The following is a 17,164-nucleotide window of genomic DNA, read 5'->3' on the forward strand; positions in this document are numbered from 1 at the left end:
TTACCCCAAAACAGCTTTATTAATTCAGCGATGGCCTTTTTGCCCCAAGAACACTCATTTTGTCCCAAGAAGAACCTTTTTGCCCAGAGAACATCATTTTTGCCCCACACCCAACATTTTTTGACCCAATAACAACATCTTTGTGCCAAGAAAAGCCTTTTAGAGGGAGATTTTGCACAATATTTTCAATAACCTTCCCCAGGGTGCTTTTCTTCAGATACCCCCCTCCTCAGCTCTTCTCTTTTTATGCACCCTGCTCCATATTTTTCCCCATTTTTCATTATTTTAAATTATTTTGAGCCAGAAGACTTATTAAAACAGGCTTCATCCACTAAATGCTTCCAAAACACTTGAAAACTTTGGGTTTGCTTTGTTTGGCCGTGGGTAAGGCAGGAGCCTGAGAACAGCAATGCCAAGTTGCTTCCAAATAATTTGGGAAAAGCACCTGGAATGCCAACCTGTGGCTAATGCCAGGGACAAAACCGACCCAGCCAGGGCTCACCACCCCTCACACAGGAGATGTAGGACTGGAACCTCGTGGTCACAAGCACAAAAGATACCTGAATTTGTTAATTTGAGCTTTTTAATGTATATACAAATGTTTTAGACCAGTCACAATTTCATCAAGTATATACTGTATTTACAAAAATTACAATAATTTAGTCAAACAGTAAACCTGAACATTGATAACCTCTGTCACTACCAGATAGGACAAGAATGGATTTTTTTCAGTTAACTATTTGGATATACATACGTCCTAATACTTTCATGCATCCATAAAAACATTAGGGATGGAAGTAATCAAAGCTTAAGTGGGGTAGAGGGTTGGAAATTTTTTTTTTTTTTTTGGTAAAGTTTAATGGTGGATTTGTATTTTGTGAATGGATGAGTATCCAGAGTTATGTGCCGTGACAAACTCGATACAAAGCTAATGAGGTTTCCATCATTAAAAAAAGTACCTTATAGTAATGAGATCCTTTTTATTATATAGGCATAGGTCACAATATCTACAAATGTGAATGAGAAACAATAAACCAACAAATCACAGGAACATGATTCACATTCCAGTTATCTCTTTAAATAAGACAAGCACATACTGGATCAAAACATTAATAAATAACATCCAGTTTGTTACTATTATCTTAAGGTCTTTTATATAAAAGGAGACCTACGTGTTGGTTTCACATTTTCAGTTAATGGCAGTAAATAATGGACCAGTACAACAAAAGGATGAGTTTTATACAGAAAGCCATGTACTTTGACACACTGTCTTTGCAGTAATAGCTTTGCCACTTGAAAATGTAAGTGCAACAAGTAGTGGATTGTCTTGAAAAACCACCAGCCTTAAAGACTCACATCCGATGGCAACCTGTTCCTGAGGCAGTAAATACAGATTATTTCCTGCCCATCTACTGAGGATCCCTCAAACACGGATAGGTGTTGGTAAATAAACTGCTAGCTTTAGTTACTCTACAAAAGAACGCCAGAATTTGGGGTGAAGTTTGAATTTCAACTCGCTTTTCAACTGGGAAAGCTGCTTCAGCTTCAGCAACAGAGAGATTCCCTTGTGATGTCACTGCTTTGGTCCAATATAGACTTTTCAGCTAATCAATTTGCACTGGAGTGACCCCAGAGATCAGACCTGGTCTGTGATGTCTGTGTGACAGCTCGTACACCACGATCTGAAAAATGAAGTTGCAACAGGTTTCAGCCTGCCAAGAGCCCTGGCCAAGTGCTCTGGAGCTGATAAAGGCATAAAGGTGATACAAGTGGGCTGGAAAAAGTTCTGAATCCGCAGGAGGGGAAGTGCTACCTAGAAACTGGGAAGTTTCTAAACCTTTCCAGCAGAATTTTGAGTTGTTGGCATTTCTTTGATGGTTTCGAGCTGCTGATGAGAACCAAGGGAAATGCAGCACGTGCTCATCCCTCACTTGGACGAGGTGGATTCACCCTCCCTTCCCCCCAAAACTGCTGCTTAACAACCCAGCAAGGGGCTGCTGACCCAAGGACTCGTTGCTCGCTTTCCAAAGCATTTGGAGGAGTTCTGCCTGCACATTTCACTGTGGGGCTGTGAGGTGAAGCACAGCATTAATGCAAAAGCAGCTGCCACACTGACCCAGCCCAGGATTCAGCTTTGGCTTTGTTCAGCCAGACTACACTAGATGAGCAATTAAGCAGCAAATGGTGACTGTTAGGAGTGTGCCTAAACCACAGCTGAGCACTTCAAGTGGATAATTCGATCCAAACCCAGGGAAAAAACAACATACATCGAAGTTTGGGCCTCACCAGCAGTTGTTGAACTCAACTGAAGCGCTGCCATATCACACCTCACAAAAAAAAGGTAGGAAATTCACCAGCTACACTTTGTCAGAAACAGACCAGTTCCACCTTTTTCCAGTATGTGTTCTCTCTTGTCCCACTGGAACCCAAAATAAAATAGAAAAGTTACCAGAAACTGTAACCCTGTGGCTCTGGTGGGCCGAGCCAGGTGGCCAGAGTTCCTCTGAGCTCAGGATTCTGGAGACAAGTGTTAGGAAACCTTTCTCATGTTCTTCGTGATAAGTATTAGGCTCTTAGTTTTCTGAAACTTGTGAATTTCCAGCCAGAGTTTGGTTGATCTGTGACATTTGTGACAAGAGACTAAATAAGCACTAGCACGGGTTTGGAGTGGAGGCTGAGAAAGTACCTAATACAAGGGTTTTTGTCCTTGGTTTTCAAATTCTGACCAGGCATCGTTCAGCTCCATAAATATCATCTTTGCATATTGTTCATATGGCTGCCCAGTAGCCTGCAATAAAAACAGAGACAGAAGAGGGATATCAGAGCTCCCAAACCCAACCACAACAGCTGGCACCTGAGCAGAGTCCCAAGCAGTTCCAGGAGTTTTCACTTTTTCCCTGACAAAAATCAGCCACTCTGGAGGGCTGCTTTCCTTAAGAATTTCTTGGCTTTGCTGCTCCTCAGAGCTGACAAGCCCCAGAGTGGGATAAAGCACTGTCCCATGGGCATAATAAATGTCACCTTCTAAATAATAAATACAACCTTGGCACTGGGAGAGGAATTTTACCTGCAAGGAAGGGGAAGAGCTGCCACCTGACCCGGTTCCTGGATGAGATCGGAATTCCTGCAAACCTTGGGCAGCCCACATCCTCCCAGGCCTTGGGACTCCCAGGGCCTCCATTCCCTGCCCAGTGGGAGCTTCCTCCTCCCCACGGGGCGTCCCAGCTGGACTCATTGCTCCCTGGTCAGCGAGTGGCAGCAGCCAGGGCACGAGCCACGAGCTGGGCAGTCAAACAACCTGATGGTTCCATTGGGAGTTTGATTTGGATCTCCTTTAGCACGAACTGCTGTCCAGCAGCAGAAGGGCTGAGAGTCAAAGTGAGGCTGACAAAAGCTCTGATTTTCTGCTGCTTGAAGCAGCAGGTTCCAGGCACAGCCTTGGGGCTGGCAGTGGTTTCACAAAACCCCTGACTGCTTTGGATGAGAGGGACCTTCAAGACTAAATGGTTCCATGGGCAGGGACACCTTCTGCTATCCTAGGTTGCTCCAGCCTGGTCTTGAACACCTACAGGGATGAGTTTAGAGTTCTCAACTTCCAGGACCCAGCAGAAATCTTGAGCTCCCACTTTCCACGGAGCTGTTTGCAGCAATAAATCAGCGATCCCATCCAACAGTTTATAATCAATTCTGGTTTCCCCCCGAGGCGGAGGCAGCCCAGCCTTACCTTGTCGGGGTGAACGACGAGCACAGCCCGCCTGTACACCTTCTTCACCTGCTCTGGAGTCACCAGGTCTGCCATACTCACAGGCTTCCACTTGGTCTCCCCTGCCCACAGCACCGTGTGCATGGTGGACAGCAGAGCCCTGATATTCCTCTCCTTGCCTTCGATCCACTCCAGGACCTGCAGGAAGGAGTGTAAGTCTCTATTTATGCCTCACTTCAGATATTCCACCAGGACTAAGTTGCTTCATTTGAATAGCTGTGACCCCGAGGAGCATCCTAAATTTCTTTCCATGCTTTAGAAAACCTTCAGAAAATCTTTATCATTAATTTTTATATCACTGTTTGAAAGTTAAGATAGACTTTGAGCAACATCCCTGCTAAAAACACTGACTTAGTAATGCTTGATGGAATCCCAAAATTCAGTGTTTAACTGTCTGTTTCTTTAGCAAGGTTAATTGCACACCTAAACTAAGCTCAGCTAAGCTAAAATGTAAATGTGAAAACCAAAGCATAAATAGATTTCACAGTTCCAGGCTGAGCTGCCCCAATGAAACTAAAAGGCATCAGAGCAAAGAGAATTATCCCAAATCAGCTGGGAGCTTCAGTGACTCAACAGCTTTTGTAGGGATAAAAATGGGAGCTGGGAAAACTCCTGCCCACTCCATGGCCTGACCTCTGTCCAGCTGTTGTGGCTGATGGTGGTGTTCAGTGTGGTTACTGTCACTTCCCAAAGGCTAAAACCTTTCCACAAGGCTAAAACCAGGACATTTTGAGAGGATCATTCTGTTTTCTAGAACTTTGCTTGGCTTTTGCTGCAGCTTTTCCTTTCCTTCTGTAATTCCAATTTGTGGTCTCATATATCACATACAGAGCAGGACAGACTGAATTCCCTACCCCTCCATAAGAGATCTGCAGTTTAGCAATTTATTGAGGAGAGATGAGAGAATTCCAAAGCAGGCAGGATTAATGAGGCAGAGGATTAGTTCAATTAGCTGCGCCTGCTAATCAGGGCTGGAGCGCTGTGGAAGAGCAGCAGCCCCAACAGTGACACTGAGCAAGCCATTGTTGGTGTGGCCTGGCTGAGGACAGAAATGTAACCTTGGAGTTTTCAATCTGTTGAGGACATTGAGTGACTGGGAGGACATCACCAAGAATTTTGCTTACTTTTAGTTTTTCAGGGTCCATCTCCTTTGCCATTTCTTCTTTTCTCATCTCAGCTATTGTTTTGGGGCCCTTCTTGTCCTTGTGAGCATTAAAGCCTTGACCAGATAATAAATCTTCGAAATCTGCAGACACTTTTGGCTTGGAATCTTGAAAACGGAGAAGATTTGAACTTATTATCATAGCATGGGTGCCTTTAACCCTGGCTTTCTACATGAGATACATCCTTTGGTTAATCACATTAATGATCTCCCAGTGCTAATGAACATGCAGGTTCTCATGAAAGATGTTACTTAATGTTACTTTTAAGTTGTTGTTATCATTATTATTTTAGAATCCCAGAATGGTTTGTGTTGGAAGGGACCTTCAAGTTTATCCAGTTCCAACCCCCTCCCATGGCAGGGACACCTTCCACTGTCCCAGGTTGCTCCAAGCCCCATCCAGCCTGGCTTTGGACACTTCCAGGATTATTCTGGAAGCTCGTTTGGAAAGCAGGACTTCCTAAACAGCACAGTTCAGCGTCCAGAAGAGGATAAAGCACCAAATAATCCACGTGAGTGACCTGCTTAGCCCTAACCTGCAAACCAAGGGGTACCCCAAGGGAGCCGGCCCTTAGGACGGGAATTCCAAGGCTCTTACCGACATTAGCGGCTCCTTTGCCGCGCTCGCCCTGCGCCCCCGTGGCCGAGAAGCTGACGTTGTAGTTGGGCTTGTTCTGGGGCGAGGCGTGGGGCACGCTGGGCTGGCCCTTGGGCTGTGCCCCCTGCCAGCCGTAGCCCGAGCCCTGCTGCCACCCGCTGCCCGCCATGGGCTGCGCCGGCGGCTTCTGCGGCGACGGCGGGAAGCCTCCTCCCATGCCCGTCGGCGTGGTGGGCTTGCTGGCGAACGGGGGGCCACCTGCAGACAGCAAGGCAGGGAGTCACGGCGGGGATCCAAGCAGAACGGCCTTTTCTGGAATCGAGGGTTTGCTGGGTGTTTTATGGCATGAAACAAGGGGGAAAGGCTTTTCTAAGCAGTCAAGTTTTGTAGCCAGGTGCAAATACCCAGATCAATTCCACAGCTTTTTCTCACAAAGCAGAATTGATCCAAGGGAAGTCCCCCAGGCTTCTGTTTTCAGATCTGCCACGAATGTTTGCAGCATGGCTTTGGCCCCGAGATTGCTCTGTGGGCTGTTTCTAGGACAGCACCTGGCTTTGAGGGTTTGAGGGATAGGTGAGGTGGCTTGGGGAAACCGGGAAAGCTGGGGGTCGCTAACGGTGGCAGCACAGAATGACAGAATGATTAAAGTTGGGAGGGACCTTAAAGCTCATCCAGTTCCATTGCACTTAGCACTAGCCCAGGGTGCTCAGAGCCCCGTCCAGCCTGGCCTTGAGCACTTGCAGGGATGAGGAAGCTCTCTGGGCAGCCTGTGCCAGTGCCAACACCAAGCTGGTGCTTTGGCATCGTGTCTCCTCACGCTGTGCTGATTAAAACCATCCACAGAGATGTGTCCCAGCGCCTCATTGCTTTAGGGGATGCTCCTCTGGCTCTGGTTGTGTTTGTGGGAGGAACCCAGTGTCAGTGTTTTATTATTTCACACTGACATCCACACTCAGCTCCCAGCTCAGAAATGTGTCATGGAAACTGGATGAAATGCTTTCAATCTACTCACAACCAACAAAAATGTGCTTAAATATCCTGGGGATACCAAGCCATTTGTTTTTAAACCCCACCACTCTCCTGCAGAATGTGTGTTTTAAAAGGACCTCGGTGGCTCTGACATGGGGCTTGGCACAGTTTTTATTTTGCTCCTGCAGAGCAGCCTGAAATCCAGCAGAGGGAACTGGGAAACCGAATTCCAGAGCCGTGCTGGGACTGACGCAAAGGGGAAAACAAACATCACACCAAACCACAAGGGCTCCCAAAGAGCTGAGGGCAGCAACAAAGGCAAGGAAAATCTATTTACCACACTCAGACAATGCTGGGCTTTAAGGAAAGCTTCAGTAATTTCTCAGAACTGCCTTTTAAACATTGGAATTGAGGGTTTGATGATTTTTTTATTACATAAAGCAAGGGGAAAAGGCTTTTCTAAGCAGTCAAGCTTTGTAGCCAGGTGCAAGTACCCCATCTTTAGATAATAATGCAAATTAGAGACAGATCAATTCCCCAGCTTTTCTCACAAAGCAGGAAAACAAGTCAAGTCTAGAAGGAAGCAATTCCTCAAGAACACCAGCAGCTTTGCAGAGCCAAATTCCCCCCCCAGGCCTGTAGCAGCACTTGAACACAGAGCATCCTCAGCCAGAGCATGTTTGGACTTATCAGAGGTTGTGCTTTGCAATCCATGGAGCCTGCTGAGCTCCCTGCACGTTGCCAGCACATTTTTTGACCAGGGATCAGGAAAAGCACGGATTTGTGAGAGCTTACAGAGAGTCAGGCAGAAGGGAAAGCCTGGCAGCAGCACTGGCATGCAGGTGGGCTGAGAGGCCCCACACAAACCAGGCTGCTCAGCCTATTGCTCTAAAAGAATGCTGGTATTTATTATTTTCCTTTTTTAATAAGGGATGCAAACCTGCTAAACTCGCTCCAAGACTTCCCAGATCAGCAAATGGATCCAGTGTTTGGGGTTTAGCCTGATGAGTGGGAGTGCTGTGGAGGGATCCTGTAGGACTGGTGGCAGCAGACTTACTTCCCATTCCTAAACCACCTTAAAAAGAAAAGAAAAAAAAATATAAAAGAGAAAAAAGAACATTTTTCTTTCTGTTTGACATTTTTCTTCCTGTTTGATATGAGTGCAGCTCTTCCCCAGTGCTCAGCCACATACTAGAAGCCTGATATTAAAATTGAGTGTACCATTGTCAGGTTCCTCAGCAGCCTCAGACTTGTTGCACTCCCACTCCCAATTAGGAACAGCAGCAGGAATGTTCCCAGACTGTCTGCACTGCCAGAGGAATTGTGACATGTGCATATATTTTAAGAACTAGAAGCCTTCAGGAAGCAACTTTGGGAGGCCATGCACACTCTCCCAAGATTAGAAAGAACCATGCAATCATTTAGGGGCATCCTGGGAATGCACAGCAGTCCCCAGGTTTTTCCCATGGCTCCACATGGGATGAAACAACCCCTGGACACCCTCACCTCACCTGTCCTGCTCTGGGCTCTTGAGGAAACAAACCCAGATTTTTTTTTAATACGGAAATCTTTAGAGGGAACCTGTTCTTTGCAGTGACTGGCAGCATTTCCCCTCTGCCTCTCCCCTCTCAGAGCTCCTTAAAGGTTTTTTTTTTGCTAACCACCCTGAATTTTATGACACGTACCTGCTTTGCTGGGCCAGTCCCAACCACTGGAAACATCTGGTTGGATGGAAACCGTTGGAGTGCTCGAAGCTAAAGAGAATGATTGATATCAGTATCTCAGAGCAGCCCAGCAAAACCAGCACAGCCCAGTGCCCACCAGGAGCCACTCTGACCCCACAAAGTCCCAGAACCATGTGGGAGCTTCTCCCCATGGCAGGGAGCTGGAGCTGGATGGTCTTTAGGATCCCTTCCAGCTTTCCAGGGAATACTCCCAAGGAGCACTGTTAGATGATCAGGCACAAACAAATCCATGACTGAATGTGTTTCAGACAGGGTTACACCTTAAATTTTGGGGTGAGAAGAAGGAAATTAGGGAACTTTTAAACAAATAGAAGAAAATTCTTTCTCTTCAGTCAAATTCAGCTGTGAATTTGGTTAGGGTTACTACTGGAGCTAAAGAAAGCTGGTGCCTGCAACTAAAATCACCAAAGGATGTGTGTTTTCTCTAAATATGGCTGTGTTTAGTGCAATTAATGGTAGTGTGCTTCAAAGGAGACCTCATAACCACAGGAATATGTGGGCAGACATCCTTCATGGCCTCTTTTTTATTTATATAAATAGCCTATTAATTAAGTCTAAGACCTGATCAAAACTCAGCTCATCCTACCACACTTCAGATGCTGAATGTACTTTAAGTCCAGAGACAAAAAGCTCTTTCCTGTTTCGTGGGGTTTCTGTGGTTTAGAGTCATTTTATGGGAATCATCACTTTGTGCTTAATGGTTCCATTTCTATTTCAAAGCAACATTTTACATTTCTTTAAACACCCTGGAAGAGGCTCCCCTTTCTTACCCATGTGAAAGGGATCGCTGTGCACAGTTGGTGAAGGGCTTCTTGTGGCTTGAAGGAAAGGATCCCCAGGGACAGCTGATGAGCCAAGGAAGGAGCCCAGGAGGTCTGGACCAGTTTGCTTGGGGCTGCTTCCAAAAGGATCAAAGGCAGTGGCTGTGAAAACATATTTGAGGAAACGAAATCATGAACTTGCAGCAGGAATGTGCTTCAGGCTAAGGGAATGCTGTGGGGAGAGGAAATCTGATACCTGAAGGGAACAAAGAGGAGACAGACTGGGACTTGGGGGAGCAACTGGAGAGCATCAATATCCCAAATTCTGGGCACCTGAAGAGCCCCACAGCTTGGCCATGGTAACAAACTGACCCCATCTCTCGTTTCCTGAGAGAGGCTGAATTTAGAGCCAGGCAAAGTGAGTGTTAAAGTACTCAGGCACTTCAGGTGGAGTTTTAGCTGCCAGGAGAGGGTGGAAGACACTCTGGAGCTTGGAGTTACTGCCCTGGTGCAATTCCTGCCATTCCTGCTTCCTCTCAAGATGACTCCAGGCTGGCAAAGGTTATCCATGTTGGGGGTAAAGGGACTTTCAGAAACAGCTTTAGAAAATAATGGATGTCTTTCCTACATCACTTGTTACAAAAATCCAGTTCTTCCCAAACTCCATTTGTGATCAATTTGCTCGGTCTTCTCTCTTCCATGTAAAACCCCAACAAACTCAACCAAAAGAAACTCCTCTGAAGTCACTCAGATTCTTGTCAACATATGTCAGGTTAAAAGCACCCTGAAAGGTACAATCCCACTGTGGTAATGATGCTGCTCATTACTTATGTTACTCAGTCACTACTCTTCACTCATTTCCCAAGCTCTTATCCTCGTTTTCCTGGCTTGGCACAATTGAGCTGTGTGATTCTGGCTCTGCAGAGCTCCTAAATCCCTAAATCTTTTCCTGACCTGTTGCTGCACCTCTTCTGTGATGTGTCTGCAAAACCTGCCCTGGGTGAGAGCTCTCAGACTGAAAGTACAACAGCCACAGCAAGAGAAACCTTCTCCAGGTACAAGCGAACAATTTCTTCCACTGAAATTTGGATTCTCCTCTCTCTTTGCACTTGCTCTGCTTTATCCTTCAAAAGATCCCTCTCCCTAATATCTATCCAACCACTCCTGCAGCCTGGTCTTGGAAGAGACAGAAATTTTCCATTTCCTAGTCCAGGATGGCTGTCAGAGCTCCAAACCCCCTAAGTTAAAAGAGAAATTCAATTCATGGTGCTGTAGACTCCCCAAGAGGAGTTTTTGTAAAACTCGTGCACTGTTGGACACATAATGAGAGCAAAACTGAGGCTCTCCAGTGGCTGTTGGTGTGAGGAGCCTCCAAACCCCAGGGTGTGCTCCAGCAGGGAGTGGTTTGGTGAGGATGCACCAGCTCGGAGCAGAGGAGCTGGTCAGTCTCTTGGGATCTCCTACATGAAAGTGAGGTAGCCAAGACCCCCCAGAGGGATCCTCCAAGCCCAAGTCCCCCCCTTGGCGGGGGGGATGCAGTTAATTATATCATCAGTTTCATCAAAAGTTCTGTTCTTCATTACAGTCTCTGCTGGTTTTGACTTCTGGAGGTAAGGCCAACAAATAATGATTGTTATTAATATCAAACTGTTAAGAGTTTTTGCTCTGTTTCCTTGATACATGAATGTTTCAAAAGTGTTGTCTTAACTTCCTCAAACACTTATTGCTGATATATTGGTGGTATAACGTGAATTTACTGAGTAATTGATAGAGTATTGGTTTTGTGTTTTTATAATAAAGCCACCATTACCTTCTCCTACCCTCGGGGACGGGGACGGGGACGCCGAAGCTGCCGAGCGCCGCGGGGTCGACTGCACAGATCCAGGTGCCCCCACGTGGAAAACCTCCTCAGCAGCAGCAGCAGCAGCTCCAGCAGGGCTCTGGGAGCTCGGCCCTCCGACCCCAAACAGATCATTCAGCAGGTCAGAGTTAGAGGGGGCAGCGCTGGGCTGCGAGGGAAAGCTCTTGCTCATGGGGCTGCCATCCAGGCCCAGCAGGTCCACGTCTTCAGGGGGAGGCGCTGGAGGAGGCTCTTGCTGCTTTTTGCTGTGTTTGGGTGTCCCGTGGGGCTTGTCACCGCTGGCATTACTGTGCTGACTGGAAAGGGACAAGAGTTCGTCATCTGACTGTTCGCTTTCCTCATGCACCAACGCTGCTCGATCCTCTGAGGTGGGGTGAGAGCTACTTTTGTCAGATTTCTGATCTAAATGATGATTGAAAATAAAATTAGGCAGCTGTTAGTTTGGTCATCACACAGGTCCCGTAAAAATCAGCTTACAAGCAGAACAGAAAGCTGAGAATAGCACAGCATCATTTAGCTAAAGTAATTTTGCTTTTTAAAATAAAAGCTGGAGAATTTCTTCCCCTAAAGGGTCTTGCAGCCCTGGCACAGCTGGGGTCCCCATCCAGGGGGGATGTGGCACCTGGGGGCCTGGTCAGTGGTGGCCTTGGCAGTGTTGAGGAATGGTTGGACTTGATGACCCTAAAGGTCTTTTCCAACCTAAATGATCCCATGATTCCTTTGCCAAGATGAACCTAAATTTTCTCATCAAGGCTGATTTATTCCAAGTTTTAGCATGAAGGAGGCCTTGGGTAAAGGTTCACCCTAGAAGTGTGTCAACAATGGTTCCACAGAGCACAGTCTGAGGAGGACGCTGTAGGAAAGGAACTCCCACTCCATGGCAACACCAGGGTGTGCCCAGCTCTGTGATCTAATGTTACAGTGGGATCCCTCAGCCTCACTCCAGCTCCAGCCAGGGGAAACAGGAGTTGTTTGCATTCTTTGGAGCAGATTTGACTCTGAAGACCAAGCCTTGCCTACCTTGCCAGCTGAGAGAGGAGAAGAATGCACTCTGCCCAACGTTCCTGATGTTATCCTGGGGGGAATCTGTGGCACCTCTGCCTGCAGCACAGAGCACCAGAGAGGTGGAATGAAACAAAACCCAGCTGAGCACGAAGAAATTGTGGGAAGGGAACAAATCCATGCAGCCCTTACCTGCCAAAGCAAGAGTGTCCTGGTGCTCCTGGTGGGAGGAGAAGAGAATGGAGGGATTGATGTCTTTTGTCGTGAAGTTCTCCCATGGGGGAGTTAATTCAGTTTGTCTGTCTGCAGACTGTATTTCTATGTCCAGTATAACATGAAAGAGCTGAGGATATTTGTCTGGAGAATCACAGGCATCCAACTCAGGCCTAAAGGGGACAAGAGTGGTCCAGTTGAAAAGGGAAGAATATTTCTGGAAAGCTATAAAAAGGCTTTCAGTACATTCAGGCTTTTCATATTTCATCTCTGACTGTTCTCCCTCGGCCTTCATCAGGCTTTTATGCATCAGGTTTGATTTATGTTCAGCTTCAAACACTCACTTGGTGAATTTGAGAGTGGTTGTTCCCAGGGCTATGAATCCAGTGTGAAATTGAATTTGGAATATTTGTGTGTTGGTCATCTGAAAAGAAAAGAAAAGCAGAGAGAACCAGACTGAACAAGGGCTTAAATCCAGGAGGTAGTTAAGTCTACCCTAATCTTAACTGCTGCATAACTGAATTCATTCTGCTTGTTCTACAGGCAATATTTCCTTCTCAATATTCCCAAATATTCCAATATTTCCATCTGCCTTCAACCCTGCTGCTGCAGCCTCTGTACAGCAGAAAACCTTCAGGAACTGGTCTTCTTTCCCTGCTTCTCTCTTTATTTCTGGGATCTACTTATCAGTTTTGCAATGAAATGAAGCTGTTCCCACTGAATACGTGGGAGCAACAGGTTTGTGTCCCAAAAAATATAAAACCATTTCACTTGGAGTAGAGGCCTCAGGGAAACATCATCTACACAGCAAAGGGCACCAGCAATGAGTGGAGAGGAGGAAAATATCCACTGCCCACTCTGCAACTTGAATATTCAAGCTTTAAATACATCCTCAAGCAAACTGTGGAGATTCCATGTTTAGCCAGCTCTGAGTTCCCCACAAAAGAGAAGAGAAACCAGCTCCTACTTTGGCTTGGAGGCGTCCCCCGATGGTCGATCTCATGTGGTAGACAGAGACAACAACATCTCCATGGACAGTGGCTCCCAGTGGGATCAGCACCTTCCCTTCCTGCACACGGTATTCTCTTGGAGGGGAACAGCAGGAAAGCCAGGGTTAAGCTCCCTTCCACCACATCAGAGCTCTCACCTCCTTCAGGCCAGGCAAGGAGGAGCATTCAATGCTCTGCTTGGTCAAAACAAAAATATTCCACAGGGGGAACCAACAGAGCACTGGATGATCTCTAGGAAGGTGTTCTGCTTCCTGCCAACCTCAGATCCTGATGTTGTGGTTATCCCACCCCTGCCAACCTCACATCCTGATGTCTGTGCAATTGTCCCACCCCTGCCAGGCTCAGATCCTGATGCCTGTGCAGTTACCCAATTCCTGCCAACCTCAGATCCTGATGTGGTTATCCCACCCCTGCCAGGCTCAGATCCTGATGTCTGAGCAGTTATCCCACCCCTGCCAACCTCAGATCCTGATGCTGTAGTTATCCCACCCCTGCCAGGCTCAGATCCTGATGCCTGAGCAGTTATCCCACCCCTGCCAGGCTCAGATCCTGATGTCTGTGCAGTTGTCCCACCCCTGCCAGGCTCAGATCCTGATGTCTGAGCAGTTATCCCGCTGCTGCCAACCTCAGACTCCCTCTGGCCATTTATGTCAGGCCCTAACTCTCAGTGAATATCTCCACTGATCAGCAGGCAGGCAATGACTGCAGCTCAGCTATCCCCCAGCAAAGTGGAAGTGGCTGCATGCAGCTCCTGAGGGAGGCAGGGGGGGACAGGACTCACTTCATCCTCTCGTACTCCTGGGAGGTGGTGAGGATCCTGGTCTCTCCGCTCAGGATGTCGCAGAAGGGCCGGCAGCCGTTGCGCTGCTTGTTGAAGCAGGGGACGGGGCTGAGGGTGACTGACTTGATCGTGAGTGGTTTGCAGTGGGGGATGACAGGTTTGTCTGCTATTAGGTCACAAATGTACCCTATGTACCTGCAGGCAGAGAAAACCAGGGCTGAAATCTCCGTTTCTTTCATTTCATGCTCCAAATCTGCCTCAAAATCCAGCGGCAGTGCCATTCTTTTGGAGGCCCAGGACTGAAGTTTCCACGTGCTCTGAGATCCCTGCAGCTGGCACAGAGCTGCACTTGCAGTGCTGTTCCTGTAAGGGTGCAGCTGGCACAGAGCTGCACTTGCAGTGCTGTTCCTGTAAGGGTGCAGCTGGCACAGAGCTGCACTTGCAGTGCTGTTCCTGTAAGGTGCAGCTGGCACAGAACCTGTAAGTGCAGTGCTGTTCCTGTAAGGTGCAGCTGGCACAGAGCTGCACTTGCAGTGCTGTTCCTGTAAGGATGCAGCTGGCACAGAGCTGCACTTGCAGTGCTGTTCCTGTAAGGTGCAGCTGGCACAGAACCTGTAAGTGCAGTGCTGTTCCTGTAAGGGTGCAGCTGGCACAGAGCTGCACTTGCAGTGCTGTTCCTGTAAGGATGCAGCTGGCACAGAGCTGCACTTGCAGTGCTGTTCCTGTAAGGTGCAGCTGGCACAGAGCTGCACTTGCAGTGCTGTTCCTGTAAGGATGCAGCTGGCACAGGAGAGGGATTCTCCAGGGCCCTGCTAAGCACAGGTTCAGCATGGGCTGGTTGGGTTGGAAGGACCTTTAGCAGTGATCCAATCACACCCTCTGCAGTGAGCAGAGACATCTCAAATAAAGGAATCATTTGAGTTGGGAGATCTGAAGGTCACCTGCTCTCTGCTCAGAGCAGGAGCAGCTTCACAGCTCTATCTCAGAACCTGGTTTTGGGCTGGGGGTGAGACCCCACCCAAGGGATCTCCAAGGAAAGAAATCCCACAGCTGCTCTGGGCAAGCTGTTCCAGCACCTGATCCCTGCTCATCTCTGAGGAACACTGTGGGATCTGGACACCTGGCTGAGCCTAGGGGCCAAGGCACACCTGCCAGGTCTTTGGGCAGCTTTGAGCAGGAGGGATGGAGCTCACAGTGCTGAGCCAGGGTACTGTACCTCCTGTGAGATGGCCACAGTACAATTCCAGGTCTCTTTGTGTTCAGCAGCTGCACAGCAGGGCCAGGATGAGAGAAGAGGTGACAGAAGCAGAACATTGCACTGACCAGAACTGCTGAGGCTGCACGGCCATCCTGGCAAGGAAGAGGGCAGAGAGGAAAAAATGTGAGTACCAGAAAGATCCTTTAAATTCCAGCTCTCCACTCCTCCTGAAATCACAAAATATAATTTATCCAGAAAAACTAGATTGAGACCCCAAGGTGATGACCAATTTTGAGTTCTGTGTCATTTGTTCAACGCCCAGGACTTTGAGCAATCAAAGCTAAGATAAAATCCAGGGAGCAGCCAAAGCTGAGGGTGGTTTACACTTGTTTGGAAAGCCCACAGGAACATTTTGGCTGCAAATGTCAGTGTTTCGTGGCTGCTCCCTAGCTGTAATTCTATAATTATTTCAAACATAGGCTTGGAAGTGACCACAGGGGTCAGAGTGCACCGATCCTACAGCTGCAGGGAGTCCTCTAGCAGAAATTTATCCTGGAAAAGGATAAACCAACAAAAAATTCAGCCCCTGGCTCCCTCACCCAAACACCTCCACAGCTCTGAGTGCTCCTGATGGTTTTTTTTAAGGTGATTATGGGGGAAAGTTTGCTGAGTCACACTGATAGATCGAGCAGGAGGAAATCAATGCATTCCCAGTGCCCTGGGTTCCTGATATACACCTTGCACTGTCCCTAGCTGCTCCAAACTCCTTTGAACACTTCCAGGGATGGGGAATCCACAACTCCTCAAGGCCTCACCACTCTTGCTCCTTGCAATTGGTTTTTTCAGGCACCTTTTAGGCATTCCAGCCCTTTTCTGTAGGATTTTTTTGTACTGGAGCTGATCCAGACCCCAAGAACCTGCTGACATGAACAGGCTGTTTGCTTTTTTCCAAGTTTAGCCCCTGCCAGTTATTTCTGGCAAGATCTCTCAGGTTCATCTAAACTAAGTGGGTTTCTGCAGCCTTGTTAGAAAGTGTTGGAAAGGACTCCCTGTCCTTTATCACATTATCCTGATATCCATTGCTCAAAGGACAGAAAAGGAAGTGGATTTTTGAGTTGGATTTCCAGGATTGGAGCCATCAAGTGCATCCTTCTCTGTCTGAAGGGAATTTACATCCTGGAGCTGCTGGCTGTGCTGTGAGAGGCAGAAATGCCAGGCTCACATGGGAGCTCTGTGCAATTTGGGATCAGTCATTTCCTCCACTCCTCCCAGTTTCTGCTGATCAGGGCTGACAGCCTCCTGGTTTAATTTAGGCTCCAGGAGCAAAGCAGAACTCTGCTTTGGGGCACTGCTGTCAACGGGAAAGGTTGGATGGAGTAAATGAGGAGTGATCCAGGATCACACCACCCTCACAGAGTGAAGCATTGCCCAGTGCTGAGTAATCCCTCTGGGGGCTTCCTTCAGCCAGGCCTGACCTCTCCTGATGGCAGGAGACTTCAACAGTCTCCATTTCACAGCTCGACAGAATTCCCAGCTCTGTGTTTTCTGCCCATTTCCCAGCCCCCTTCAGTCCAAAGGCTGCATTTTCTCCTGTGACTACTTAGATTAAAATGCAAATCACAGAATGGTCTGTGTTGGGAGGAACCTTAAAGCCCCTCCAGTGCCACCCCCTGCTATGGGCAGGGACACCTTCCTCTGTCCCAGGCTGCTCCAAGCCCTGTCCAGCCTGGCCTTGGGCACTTCCAGGGATCCAGGGGCAGCCCCAGCTGCTCTGGGCACCCTGGCCAAGTCACAGCAAGCTGGCAGCTCTTGGGTGAAATTCAAACCTTCCTCCTAGAGAATGACTTTGACCTCTCTTGCTTTGCATTCCTGTTTCTCATTCAGTGATTCTCTTCCAGCTGAGCTTTGAGTGATGATGTCCTTTACTCTGGGTCAATCCCATCCCATCCATCCCATCCCATCCCACCCCATCCCTCCTCTTTCAGGAGCTGTCCCCATCCTGTCCCCAGCCTGTCCCCATCCTGTCCCCAGCCTGCAGACTCTCCAGGAGCAGTGTGAGCTGGCAGTGCCCAGCTGTGGCTGGCTGCTGTGGGTGCACTCA

At 48.0% G+C, this 17,164-nt stretch overlaps 1 protein-coding gene across 4 annotated transcripts in view; it reads right to left on the reverse strand.

Annotated features, from left to right (window-relative positions):
* Window positions 1-611: 611 nt before the first annotated feature.
* Window positions 612-17,164, reverse strand: part of DNAJC6 (DnaJ heat shock protein family (Hsp40) member C6) — a gene marked incomplete at its 5' end in the record, with an annotated part of 42,314 nt that continues 25,761 nt past the window's right edge. For 3 of the 4 annotated variants that reach the window (XM_084211837.1, XM_084211838.1, XM_084211839.1), the window contains 14 exons: window positions 612-2,788; window positions 3,725-3,901; window positions 4,888-5,033; window positions 5,524-5,781; window positions 7,433-7,567; window positions 8,178-8,246; window positions 9,008-9,160; window positions 10,809-11,261; window positions 11,880-11,960; window positions 12,054-12,247; window positions 12,419-12,498; window positions 13,042-13,159; window positions 13,866-14,060; window positions 15,082-15,215. In XM_084211837.1, the coding sequence (XP_084067963.1) occupies window positions 2,687-2,788; window positions 3,725-3,901; window positions 4,888-5,033; window positions 5,524-5,781; window positions 7,433-7,567; window positions 8,178-8,246; window positions 9,008-9,160; window positions 10,809-11,261; window positions 11,880-11,960; window positions 12,054-12,247; window positions 12,419-12,498; window positions 13,042-13,159; window positions 13,866-14,060; window positions 15,082-15,215 (2,295 nt within the window). In that variant the 3' untranslated portion in view covers window positions 612-2,686. The remainder of the gene's footprint in view (window positions 2,789-3,724; window positions 3,902-4,887; window positions 5,034-5,523; window positions 5,782-7,432; window positions 7,568-8,177; window positions 8,247-9,007; window positions 9,161-10,808; window positions 11,262-11,879; window positions 11,961-12,053; window positions 12,248-12,418; window positions 12,499-13,041; window positions 13,160-13,865; window positions 14,061-15,081; window positions 15,216-17,164) is intronic. The other variant, XM_084211836.1, reaches the window with a different exon arrangement.

This window comes from Fringilla coelebs, assembly GCF_963513975.1.
Source record: "Fringilla coelebs genome assembly, chromosome: 9".
NCBI classification, from domain to species: domain Eukaryota; kingdom Metazoa; phylum Chordata; class Aves; order Passeriformes; family Fringillidae; genus Fringilla; species Fringilla coelebs.